Genomic DNA, 12432 nt, shown 5'->3' with positions numbered 1-12432 from the left:
ATTAAATTTGTTAATAATTTGTAGTGTTGTGCTCAGATTATCTTTAATGTTTTGGAAATTAATCATCTCTTTTACCTTAATTATATGCTACTTAAATTATTAATGTTTAGAGAAAGAGTAATGAGTTGAGCAATTTGTGACTACCCATTATCTGCAATCCTTACAATAAAGGAAACAAAAGGCTTATCTCATTAATATTTTTTTCTTGAAAGTTTATCTCATTAATATTTTGTACTTATTATTTTTGACTAAAAGTTTGGTAATTAGTTGAGGATATTTTAAAAATAATTAACATACAAGGACAAATTAGATTTTTAGAAGAAAAAAAAAAGTTTCTCCCTACGAGTCAACAATGCATAGTCAATTTCTTTTTCTTTTCAAAGAGGTTGGTTGTTTCAAGAATTTAATTTATCAAAGGAAGCCATTGAATACTCATTCATCTAGTTCATGAATACCAGACCATTCTTAGCAGAGTTTTATATGACATAATCTCGTGAAAACAATGAAATCACACCCTAAAGTAAATTCATCTTAGGTTTTGTCTCTTTTTGGTAATGAGCACAAGCTCGATCCAAACAAGCTAGGAAGCTACAACATGTTTTTTTGAACCTAAAATCTGTAACAATTAAACAGCCAAAACATCATCTGTTTACTTTGATGATCTCTGATTCTGATCCTGGAAAAGTACTTGAGCCTCTTCCAGAGGTCCAAGAATTAAAACTGAACATCTTAATTTCATCAAAAGTTGGGTAACCACTGCATGGAAAAGCACATTCGGTTTTAGACCACATTGCAGCTGATTTTACTTTTCCAAGCAAACTCGTCTCCATGTTTTCTTCATCAGTGATGTCCATTTCCCCCTCCAGCATTTTCACAACCTGCCTCATTGTTGGTCTAATGCTAGGGTCTGAATGTGAACACAACAAACCCAAATGAAGCAATCTTTCAGCTTCCTCTGTGTTGTATCCCCATTTAGCCTTCAACCTTTCATCAACAGCACTGTGCAATTGGCCTTGCACCATTAAAGACATCAACCAATCAATAAGACCTGGTTTATGTTCTTCAATTGATCTTCGCCCGCAAATTACTTCCAATACCAATATTCCAAAACTAAACACATCAGACATAGTTGATACTGTTCCTGTTCGAATCACTTCAGGGGCAATGTATCCTATTGTCCCAATCACTCTTGTTGTGTTGGCAACTTGTCCATGATGATCATGCATACGAGCCAATCCAAAATCTCCCAGCCTTGCATTCATGTCCTTGTCAAGAAGAACATTGCATGCTTTAATGTCCCTATGCAAGACCTTAACTTCCCAACCTTCGTGCAGGTATAGAATCCCTGTGGCTACATTTTTCAAGACTTGAATCCTCTCTTCCCATGTCAGCACCATGCTCTCTTCACACTCAAATATCCTGTTGTCTAAACTTCCCTTGCTCATGAAGTCATAAACTAGAATCAAATTTCCCCTCTCTTTTTTGCACCAACCTCTCAATCCTACTAAATTTTTGTGCTTCATTCTGCCTAGAATTGAAACCTCAGCCAAAAACTCTCTCATCCCTTCTTCCCTTTCTTGAGGGATTCTCTTCACTGCAACTTCTGCTCCATGCAAAACCCCTTTATACACCTTCCCGTTCCCTCCAACAGCAACCACATTCTCTTCAGAGAACCCTCTTGTTGCTGCATAAATATCATGGAAACTAATCCTATGTGGCCAATACTCCAGTTCCCAGTCCTCAACTTCTTCTTGTGTCTTGCTTCTGCGCAGAATGGAAAATACTACATAACTACAGCCAATGATTAACACACACAAAATCATGCTCACACCTAGAGCCAAAACTCGCCCTTCAAAAAACCACCTTTTATGATGTACAAATGAAGGCAAACCTTCTGTCACCAAAGCTTCACCTATTGAAAAATTTGAATTACTAAAACTCCAAGCAAGAATCCTGGTACTGTCTACTAACTTCCCTGTTGCTGCAGTGAATCCAACATATGTTTCATCCATAAGAACCCCTGAAAGGTTAACATTACTACTGATAAGAGGCACTCTAGGCTTCTTTCGTCCTGCCCGAGTTAAAGTAACGTTAAGTTGGGAGTTCATAAATTCAATCCACACCTGATAGTTTTCTCCATTTTTTAGGTCCAGCACCTTAAATTCTTTGTCACCTTTTCCTCCCCAATTGCCAGCTTCATGAGAAGTTAAGGAGCGAAGCGAGTTTATGTCAACACCGACATGGTTATCACTAATATCATTGAACTCTTCTACATTTCTAACTATATCAAACTCAACTCCAAAAACATGGTTCTGAGGATTGCCCTCATTGCTAAGATTGAAAAGACCGATATACTCAGCTGAAGTCGTACCATTTACACCTCTTGATGGTGTGAATAGGAAGACAAAGCCATGGCCAGTGATAAGGTTTTTAATGGGAGCAATAGAGAAAATGAAGGAGGTTGCAAAGGGGAGCAAAGTGGGAGAGTTGGCTTTTCTGGTAGGTATTTTGTGAGGGTAAAAAGCACGGCCTATGGAAAAGAAACTCGAATCTGTGAGAGTCAGAATGGAGGTCTGTATAGAGGCATTTCCATATAGGATGATGTTTGTGGAGTTGAAGTTTGTGTTATAGACAAATTCCGTAGTGGAAACTGAGCTCAAAGTGGTTGCAATGTGAAGAAGAATGAGAAGAAGCTTCAGTGGAGACATTGGCAAGGGACTGAAAATGGAAGGAAAACTTTGCCAAATGAAATTAGCTACATATATGTTAATCTTCAGCTCTACTTAACCCTTCAAAAGCAAAGAGGAAAGGTAGTAACTTGGTGCCGGACTACACAGGTTATTGTTGTTTGTCGTCAATCAACACATCGATTCACACATGTCACGGAAATTTTGTATCTATTTCGTAGGGGAAGGACCATTAAGATGATCAAGACGTGTATGGTTGAAAAATGTCTTATAAGTTTCTATAAGAGAGTGAGTATTTATTTAAAGTTTGAAAAGTTATTATCAACTTTTATAATGTCTTTAATATAAATAAAAAAAATCAATTCCTAAATTATCTTATTCTAAATTTTAAATTAAATTCGTGTTAGATACCATCATCTCATCTCAGCAATACAGCCAATAATCACTAATCCCAAACCAACCTTAGTCTCAGATATTTGTCCTACGAGCACGAGATACTTGGTGTGCTTGGTCTTAGATATCTGTCCTACATATATGAGATTTTTGGGTGTGCTTGGTCAAGAAAAAGGCAGAGTTAATAGTGGTAATATCACTATCATTTTCCAACTCCAATTTTCATCTCTTTACTTCACTCTTTTCAAAGTGGCATAGAAAATATATAAACTGCATAGAAAAATGTATGGAATAAAAAAGAAGGAAACTGATTTTCTTGGAACATAGGTTCCATATCAACTTCATTTTTTTTCATTGATAATCTGCATAGAATAGATTATAATTATTTGCTACACACGTGTATCTTCAAAATTTTGCAAATCATGTGTTTCTGGCGTTGAAAAAAAACAGAAAGAACCGTCTGACATAAATGTTGCCAACACTCGTTGTATGCTGTAATCACGTTGTGTTGGAAGGAAAAGAAATAACTATTATTTGCCTGGAACACTGTTTCACATGTAATAAATACAGAAATTTAAGACACCACGTGTCAATTAAATTTTTGGTTCATTCAAAAAGAACGTTGAACATAAGTAAGTATTCAAAGAACGTTGAACATAAGTAGTATTCAAAGAACTAGAACACCAAAGAATGAAATTTGAAAAACAAAAATTATGGCGTAGTAGAGGAAAAAAAAAAACACCCTAACTTTATACAAATCTTAGCAACCTCAGTCGTTGAGACTTAAGATCACTGTTTTAGCGAAACTCGACTTTGGGAGTAACAAGTGCTTGCTTGAACTTTACAAATGGAAATGTTTGTTACTTGATAACAGCAGCATTAACTCTTTGCAATTCCAATTTCAGCTCTCACCTTCCTTCTGAAACAAACTCTGACTGTGGCTGTGGGCTGGGACAAGAGACGCTTAAAGATGCTGTAGAATAAAACTTGGTCTGCAAAATTTCATCAAAGGTAGGATAATTTACATACGAAGAACTTGTAGAACTTTTTGACCATGATGCTGCTGAGTTTATTTTTCCTAGCAGACCCAAATGGATGCACTCTTCATTGCACTCAGTGCATTTTATTCCCTCCAATGTTTTCACCACTTGCCTCATTGTTGGCCTAACAACAGGGTCAGTACCCACACACAACAAACCCAAATGAAGCATCCTTTCAGCTTCCTCAGCATTATAACCACTTTGACCCTTCAAACGCTCATCAATAGCACAACTCAACTCCCCTTTCTCTATAAGGGAAAACACCCAATCAACCAATGGTGGCTGATTTGCTATGATGGGTCTTCGCCCACACACCACTTCTAGAACCAATACTCCAAAGCTAAACACATCACACGCAGCTGTTGGTCGCCCAATTCGAACTAGTTCCGGTGCCATGTACCCCAGAGTTCCTATCACTTTTGTTGTGTCAGCCAAATGTTCCTGGTGATGCAGCCTTGCAAGCCCGAAATCCCCCAATCTAGCATTCATGTTCTTGTCAAGTAGTACATTACAAGCTTTGATGTCCCTATGCAAGACCTCAACATCCCAACCCTCATGTAGGTATAAAATCCCATCAGCTACATTTTGCAAAACTCTAATTCTTTCTTCCCAGCTCAGCAGCATTGCATCTTCACACTCAAAGATCCTTTTGTCCAAGCTTTCATTCACCATGTAATCATAAACCAGTATAAGTTTTCCTCCTTTTCTTCTGCTCCAACCTCTAAAACCCACTAAATTCCTGTGCTTCATTCTGCCAAGGCTTGAAATCTCTGCCAGAAACTCTCTCATTCCATGCCGTGTCTCGTGATTGATGCTCTTCACTGCAACTTCTACTCCCTTCAAAACTCCCCTGTATACTTTTCCACTTGTTCCAACCCCAATCACTTTCTCTTCAGAGAATTCACTGGTTGCATCACAGATCTCCTGATAGCTAATCCTGTGTGGCCAATACTCCAATTCCCAGTCTTCAAAATTTTCCTGCTTCTCTTCCCGTCTGGTTTTGAACAAACTATAAAAAAACAACAAAGCACAGAAGCCCCCCATAAAAAATGCCCCGAAAGTCACACCTATAATGAAACCATTTGATCTAAACAGCAACGTTTTGGGATGCACAAACAAGGGTAAATGCTTGGTATCCAAAGCATCACCAATTGAAAAGTTGGAATTGCTAAAACTCCAAGCCAAGATTCTACAATTGTCCACCATTCTCCCTGTTGATCCCGAAAACCCCACATACATTTCATCCAACAAGACCCAAGAAAGGTCAATAGGCTTACTGATCAAAGGTCTGCTAGGCTTCTTTTTCCCTGCTGGTGCCATAGTAACATTAATCACGGAATCCACAAAATCAATCCAAACCTGATAGTTTCTACCATCAGCCAGTTTCAAATCCTCCCAATCCTCGCCCTCTCTCCCACCCCAGAACCCGGCAGGCTCTGAATACTCCGAAATCATCGAATTCAAGTCCACGCCCACATGATTATCATTCTTCTCATTGAACTCCTCGTTTCTAAAATCATCAAACTCAACCGCAAAAACATGGTTGGAAGAGTTACCTGAAGTGGAGCGGTTAAACAGGCCCAAGTAGTTCCCCGAGAGTGCTCCATTTACGTCCATCACCGGCGAGAAAACAAAAGCAAAACCATGAGCAACAGGGAAGTTCTCACAAGGGGCAACGGAGAAGATGAAGGAAGTTGCAAAGGGAAGAACAGTGGAAGAGTTTGGTGGCTTCGTTTGTATTTTGTGAGGGTAAAAGGCACGTCCGATGGAGAAGAAAGTTTTGTTTGTGAGCCTGAGAATTGAGTTCTGGATGGTGGCATTCCCAAAGAGTTTCACATTAGAGGAGTTGAAGTTTTTGTTGTAGACAAATTCATTAGCGGATAACGAAGTCAAAAGTTGAAGAACCAAATTAAGGACAAGGAAAAACAAAGTACGAGAAGACATTGTAGGTGGCAACGAACGAACAAGACAACTAAGGAGAAAAAGAAGAATGAAGAACAAATACAAGCCTAGCCAATGATGCAGTTACACCGAACATTAACAATATGGATAGTACAATCTAAGACCTTGTGTTAACTATTGGTGAGATTTAGATTTCATTGATTCCTGAATTTGGCAGAACATTGGCATTGGTGGGTAGCTGGCGGCGAGAGGAAAATTCCTGTAAAGTATAAAGAAACTTGGCAGTGCCAACATTCACAAAAATAAATAAATAAAATAAGTAGTGGACACTAATAATGGTGAAGCATTTTCTAAAAATAAACAAGTGAGTGAGATTTGAGAAAAGAACAGTGGTTTCAAAAAGTTTATTTTTCCGACAAAGATCCAACGACGACCGCCCTAAGAACTCATGGAATTTAAGTGGGTTAGTTAAAGGGACTTCAATTTTTTGTTTTTAAAAAATGCACACTCGTTTACCTCTTGGTTTCTGTTTACGATGGTGCAATTTTTAAATTATTGTTTCATAACTTAATCTCAACTCGTAATAAAAAACTCTAAAGAATTTTTAAAGTAATATACATGGTATCCAACTTGTATATCCTGCTATTAAGTTTAAATTTTGTAAGTGAAAAATATAATTAGAAAGAGAGATTCCATTAAAAACTATCTTTATAATTTTTTTATAAATGCATTCTTCACATTTATAAGTATATGATAATGTGTTTCTTTCTTGTGAACGTAACACATCTTTATAAGTAAACTTCTGGTACAACTTTATTTCCTGCTATGCTTCCCAAACATATCTCATAGTATCATTTTGTAACTTAACCACCTTTCGTGGTTTATTCTCAACTTTCTAAAAAATTGTTCTTTCCAACATAAAATTCGCAATTTGATCTATAAAACTAAAAAAATTACCTCAATAAATATTTGACCAAATACATTCAAATTTTATTAAGAAAAAATATTGATTTTTTTAAGGTTATCAAAACAATACACAATTTTCAGCCTTCAAGCAGCCCGAACTTAGATGTATCAAAACCTAACTTACACGTGCTATATTAGACGACACGATAACTTCAAATTTGAATTAAAGAAAAATAGATAGAAATTGAATTTTATTTAATGATTTTTTTATTTTAAACTAAACTAAACTGAATTATATATATATATATATATATATATATTATATTTTTCTGTCTATTTTTTCTTCTCAATTAAACATACTTTGAATGATAATAGATTTTTTTTACATCTATAATCGATTTTTATTAGAAAACCAAGCTTCAACTCATACGTTTTTCAACACACGATTATTTAATAATTTGATGAATATTTTTTCTATATGTCAGAGTGAGAGATGCTTAATTTGATTAATAGAAAAATTATGTTTGTTCAATTACCAAAATAAGAATATCCGACTTGAGTGGAAAGTTATTTGGGAGTTAAAGTCGTACACGTTTCAACTTAGACTAACTGAAAGTATAATTGAAATATTTTTCTATTAAATACTCATTAAATTTAATTAAAATACATTAAAATATCAATATATTATTTAAAAATATATATATTTAAAATCTATTTTATAATTGATAATGTATTACGATTGAATTTGTTCCAAAATATATCCTCAAATAGAGTTTGGCACTGGATTGAAGTGGATATATTTAAAGCATGTTTTTGCTTTGGGTATCTACAGAAAAGAAACAATTTACTATATCGAAAAGGAATAATATATTTTTTCCGTTTTTAGTTAAGTCTATTAATTAAAATTCAAATAATACAACTACTTTTCTTTCTTGGAAAATAACACACGTGCTTTTTAATCATGCGAAAAGGAGTTATTAGATAATATCTTTTAGAATTGCTTTTTAAACCAATGATAATACTGCAAATATAAAAAAATGCTGCAAATATTATTATAATGATTTCTTTAACGTAAGTACGTTTTAAGTGTGAGTCCATAAACTAAAAAAATAAACAAAAAAATATACGAAAAAAATATTTATTTAAATATGAAATATAATAAAAAGCCGAACGTGAGTAGTGATTGAAATATAATTTAAATTATAAAATATATCCTTGTGGTTTTGCTTATTTGATATGATGAGATAAGCTTGGAAGAAACCCTAAAAGCCATGCCCAATAACTTGTATGAATGTTGAATACGTAGCTTCGAAGAAAGTGATTCGGTACCCCTGTCTGTCACTTTTGAAGCTGAATTATCTGAGTGTGACAGACACAACTCATTGATTTAGTTTTGAAATATAATTAGGGAACAAAATCATTAAAATATTTAAAATTTTGAATTTTATGAAAATGGAATCTACACCATTTATATTTTTATTTCTCTAACTATCATCTTTTTATTTTTATTTCCTTTAGCACCCTTTTGTTTTTATTTCTCTATCTAACACTTTTTTATTTTTTATTTTCCTATCTAGCATTATTTCAAAAATAAATAAATAAATAATAAATTAAATTTTTTTTTGATAATTTTAATTTTGAATGCATTAAAAAATAAATATTTTTAATGTTTAAAATAGTTAGAAATATAATTAATAAATAAAGAAATGAGTTTTTACAAAATAAAAATAAAAAAGTAATAAATTTAAAAATTTTAGTTTAATTTTTTTTTTAATAATGAAGAAAATAAAAAATTAAACTCTATAGCAACATAAAAGTTTAATCTATAAACATAAATTAGTATTTATTTTTATTATTATTGATGATGTAATCATGTTAATTTCAAGTGAAAAATTCAGGACATAATTATAAAAAAAACAAGTTGAATAAGGACTGATATGAACATAAGAGAATGATCGAACAAAAAAAATGTTCATATTGTCAAACACCAGGACACACAAATAAAGAATTTGTCCAAATATTACTAGATTGTGCACTTCTCGTCATTAATTGAGTTTCATTTCACACAAACTATTTAATGTACCATTAAAAAAATATTAAATGAATGATCATCTTTCATTTATTTTCCTTTTTATGATCAACATATATTTATTTAGTATCACCTCATATATGTTATCTTTATCTTGTTTGGATTTTTTATATATTTTATCTTTATCTTATTTTGTTTTGCCTTTATTTTATATCTTTTATGTTTTTAGTTTTTTTTTTCTGTCATTCTTTATTTATTTCTATTTCTTGTTTTTATTTTATTGTTGTTGTTTTTATTTTCTATACTTATTTATTTTTGCATTTTTTTCTTCTCATTTTTTGACATTAAATGTAACATTTGCATTAATTTTTTTTTTAGGATTTTGCATTTAGGGTAGACACTTCAATATTATTTGTGTGTGCACTATTAATTAATACTAATTGACTTTGGTTTTTTTATAATTATGTCCTGTATTTTTTACTTGAAATTAGCATGATTGCATCATCACTAATAATAAAAATAAATACTAATTTATGTTTATAGATTCAACTTTTATGTTGTTGTAGGGTTTAATTTTTTTATTTTCTCCATTCTTAAAAAAAAGTTTTAAACTAAACATTTTAAATTTATTATTTTTTTATTTTTATTTTGTAAAAAAGTCATTTCTTTATTCATTAATTATATTTCTAACTATTTTAAACATTAAAAATATTTATCTTTTAATGCATTCAAAATTAAAATTATCAAAAAAATTAATTTATTATTATTTTATTTATTTTTTAAATGGTGCTAGATAGGGAAATAAAAAATAAAAGGATGCTAGATAGGGAAATAAAAACAAAAGAGTGCTAGATAGGGAATTAAAAGTGTAAATGGTGCTAGATATGGAATTTACCCCGGATTATGACACTACATGTGGGAATCACATTTTTCTTTATTATTTTCGTAAAGTTTTTCTTGTTTTCTTTTAAAAAATTATTAGCACAGGTATATGCATTTTCCCCTTACCTTCTTTTCAGAAAGTAGAAGCCACTTACATTTTTATTTTGTTTTTGCTTTTCAGAGAGATTACGAAGTGGACTTTAAACCTAACTCAACCCCATAAAATCGGCTCATAGGATTGAGGTTTGCACCCACTTATATACAATGAAAGGTAAACCCAACACTCATAGGCTCGAAAACATGCTCTGATACATGTTACGAAGTGAGCTTTAAGCCTAACTCAACCCCATAAAACCGGCTCATAGGATTGAGGTTTGCACCCACTTATATACAATGAAAGACTTTAATTTCTAGTCGATGTGGGATCTCCAACACGAGGAAAAAAAAGAGAAACAAAACCTTTAACCTAGTTGACGACAATGGCTCCATGAAGGTTGACCAAATTTCCAATACCAGAATGTTTGGGTCTTTCTATTATGTTTGATTATCGCTTATGATATAACTATTACATGATATGCAAACTTGCGAACATGAATTTTAACACTAAAACTATCACTACAACAAAATCATTCATTAGAAATCAGTTTTAAAGACTAAAAATAATTAATTGCATCATTTTGAAGACTAAAATTTTTTTTGACTTCTAAATTAGTTACTATTATTGTTAAATGGTTTTTAAATTGGTATCTAATTAGCTACCAAATTTAGAATCTGAATAATTGGTACTTAAAACATTAGTAGCTAATTAGATACCAATTTAGAAACCGTTTAATACTAATAAAAACTAATTTAAAAACAAAAAAAAAATTTAGTCTCCAAAATAGTCTCTAATTTGATTACTATAGCAACTTATTATTTTTTGTCTCTAAAATTAGTTTCTATTTAATGATTTTTTTTAGTATCTTAATACTAATTATCTTTAATATTGATTAATTTATATTAAGTAAACTACTTTAAAGGAGTAAAAGCATTCCAACACTTTTTTTTTTTTTTTCACTATTTGAAGTTTTACTTAAAATATATTTAAAAGAATACATATAGCTTTATTTAATTTGCTTGAGTGGGTTGTTTCACTTTAACTTTGTTATTTGCCTTCACAACCTTTTTGTACCCTAAGAACATTAAGTATGAGAAGCGTGTGACATGATCCACTTTAAAAAAGACAACAATGAGGTAACTTAATTTGTATCCTTAAATATAATATAGAATAAACATGTGGCTATTATTCAACCCCTCCAAATGAGTTAGATGGTTGCACTCATACTTTTAGTTAATTATAAACCAACCCTTAATAAATAAATAAATAAAAGAGTCATACATGAAGTTTTGCACAAAATGTAATTACTTTATCCATCCTATCTTTTTGAACCTACACCTAATGCCTATGTCTTATGTGAATTGACAATTTTTTTTAGTTTTCAAAGAGTGAGGTACAGGGGAAAATATATTTCAGATTTGGATTTTTGAAATATATTTTTGGATTTAGATTTTCATTACACTTTTTTATACTTTTATTTTATGAAGTTTCTTTTTTAGAATATATTTTTTAATTTTGTTTTTCAGAATGCAAATTTTATTCCCAATTATATTTTTTCATTTCAGATTTAAAATTTTCAAAATTAATTAAGTGCAAGTTGAAATTAATGGGTGCAGAAAGCAATTCCTGAAAAAAAAAATAGTAGCAGGATGGTCGAAACCTCAAAAGTCAGACTGTTTCTTCCTACACCTCCATATATTCTTTTGCCACCCATACAAAATGTGAAAATGCCTTTTTATCCTTCTTGTGCCATTCCATAGAATAGCTTCCGAATTATGTAATTTGGACACGTATTTGAAAAAAGACTTGCAGATTACATAATCCGGCAGCTAAAAAAGACTTTAAGATTATGTAATCCAGAAACTAATCATGTATCTGAAAAAAGGTTTTCAAATTATGTAGTTCAAAAGCTAATTACAAATTTAAAAAAAGACTTATGAATTACCTAATCCAAAATATTATTGAGAAATATTTTAGAAATACAAAAAATTTGTGTAGATGAGAGAAGAATATACGTCGAGGTACAGGAAGAAACGGTCCAAAAGTCATTTAGTCCACATCCAGTCCACAAATAGTATGAACAAAATCTAAGAGCCTCAGAAGACAAACTATAATCTATCAATACACTTTACGGAACACAAAGCACCAGTGGTCTAGTGGTAGAATAGTACCCTGCCACGGTACAGACCCGGGTTCGATTCCCGGCTGGTGCAAATTTGCGCGCGGGGATAGCTCAGTTGGGAGAGCGTCAGACTGAAGATCTGAAGGTCACGTGTTCGATCCACGTTCACCGCAATTTATTTTTATTCTTTCCTTATTTTGAACCTGAAACGTGCTTTTTGCCTTTCTTTTTTTGGTTTGTGGATCATTCTTATGCTTCTGTGAGATCTACCCAAATAGGATGACAGAAAATTACAATTTTCATCATTCATGTGAGAAATGTAGGGTTTTATTAGAGAAATCTGGAATCAAATAAAGGGTTTAAACAAAAATAAA

General features: G+C 32.1%; 2 protein-coding genes and 2 non-coding genes across 4 annotated transcripts; 2 read left to right on the top strand and 2 right to left on the bottom strand.

Moving 5' to 3' along the window:
* Positions 1–465: 465 nt before the first annotated feature.
* On the bottom strand, positions 466–2821 carry LOC137835455 (putative L-type lectin-domain containing receptor kinase VII.2). Its single transcript, XM_068643977.2, has one exon. The coding sequence runs from the start codon at positions 2706–2708 to the stop codon at positions 642–644; it is 2067 nt and encodes a 688-aa protein (XP_068500078.1). The 5' UTR covers positions 2709–2821; the 3' UTR covers positions 466–641.
* Positions 2822–3653: 832 nt separating this feature from the next.
* LOC137835454 (putative L-type lectin-domain containing receptor kinase VII.2) lies at positions 3654–6482 on the bottom strand. Its single transcript, XM_068643976.2, has one exon. It carries the CDS (start codon positions 6062–6064, stop codon positions 3989–3991), a length of 2076 nt encoding a protein of 691 aa, XP_068500077.1. The 5' UTR covers positions 6065–6482; the 3' UTR covers positions 3654–3988.
* A 5596-nt stretch (positions 6483–12078) lies between these two features.
* TRNAG-GCC (transfer RNA glycine (anticodon GCC)) lies at positions 12079–12149 on the top strand. The gene has a single exon. It is a non-coding gene; the product is annotated as a tRNA-Gly (tRNA).
* Positions 12150–12158: 9 nt separating this feature from the next.
* On the top strand, positions 12159–12231 carry TRNAF-GAA (transfer RNA phenylalanine (anticodon GAA)). Its single transcript has one exon. It is a non-coding gene; the product is annotated as a tRNA-Phe (tRNA).
* The last annotated feature ends 201 nt before the right edge of the window (positions 12232–12432 follow it).

This window comes from Phaseolus vulgaris, chromosome 5, assembly GCF_051622355.1.
Source record: "Phaseolus vulgaris cultivar YP4 chromosome 5, ASM5162235v1, whole genome shotgun sequence".
Classification (NCBI taxonomy): domain Eukaryota; kingdom Viridiplantae; phylum Streptophyta; class Magnoliopsida; order Fabales; family Fabaceae; genus Phaseolus; species Phaseolus vulgaris.
The sequence above is the reverse complement of the archived record's forward strand: the minus strand, read 5'-3'. Positions and strand labels throughout refer to the sequence as shown.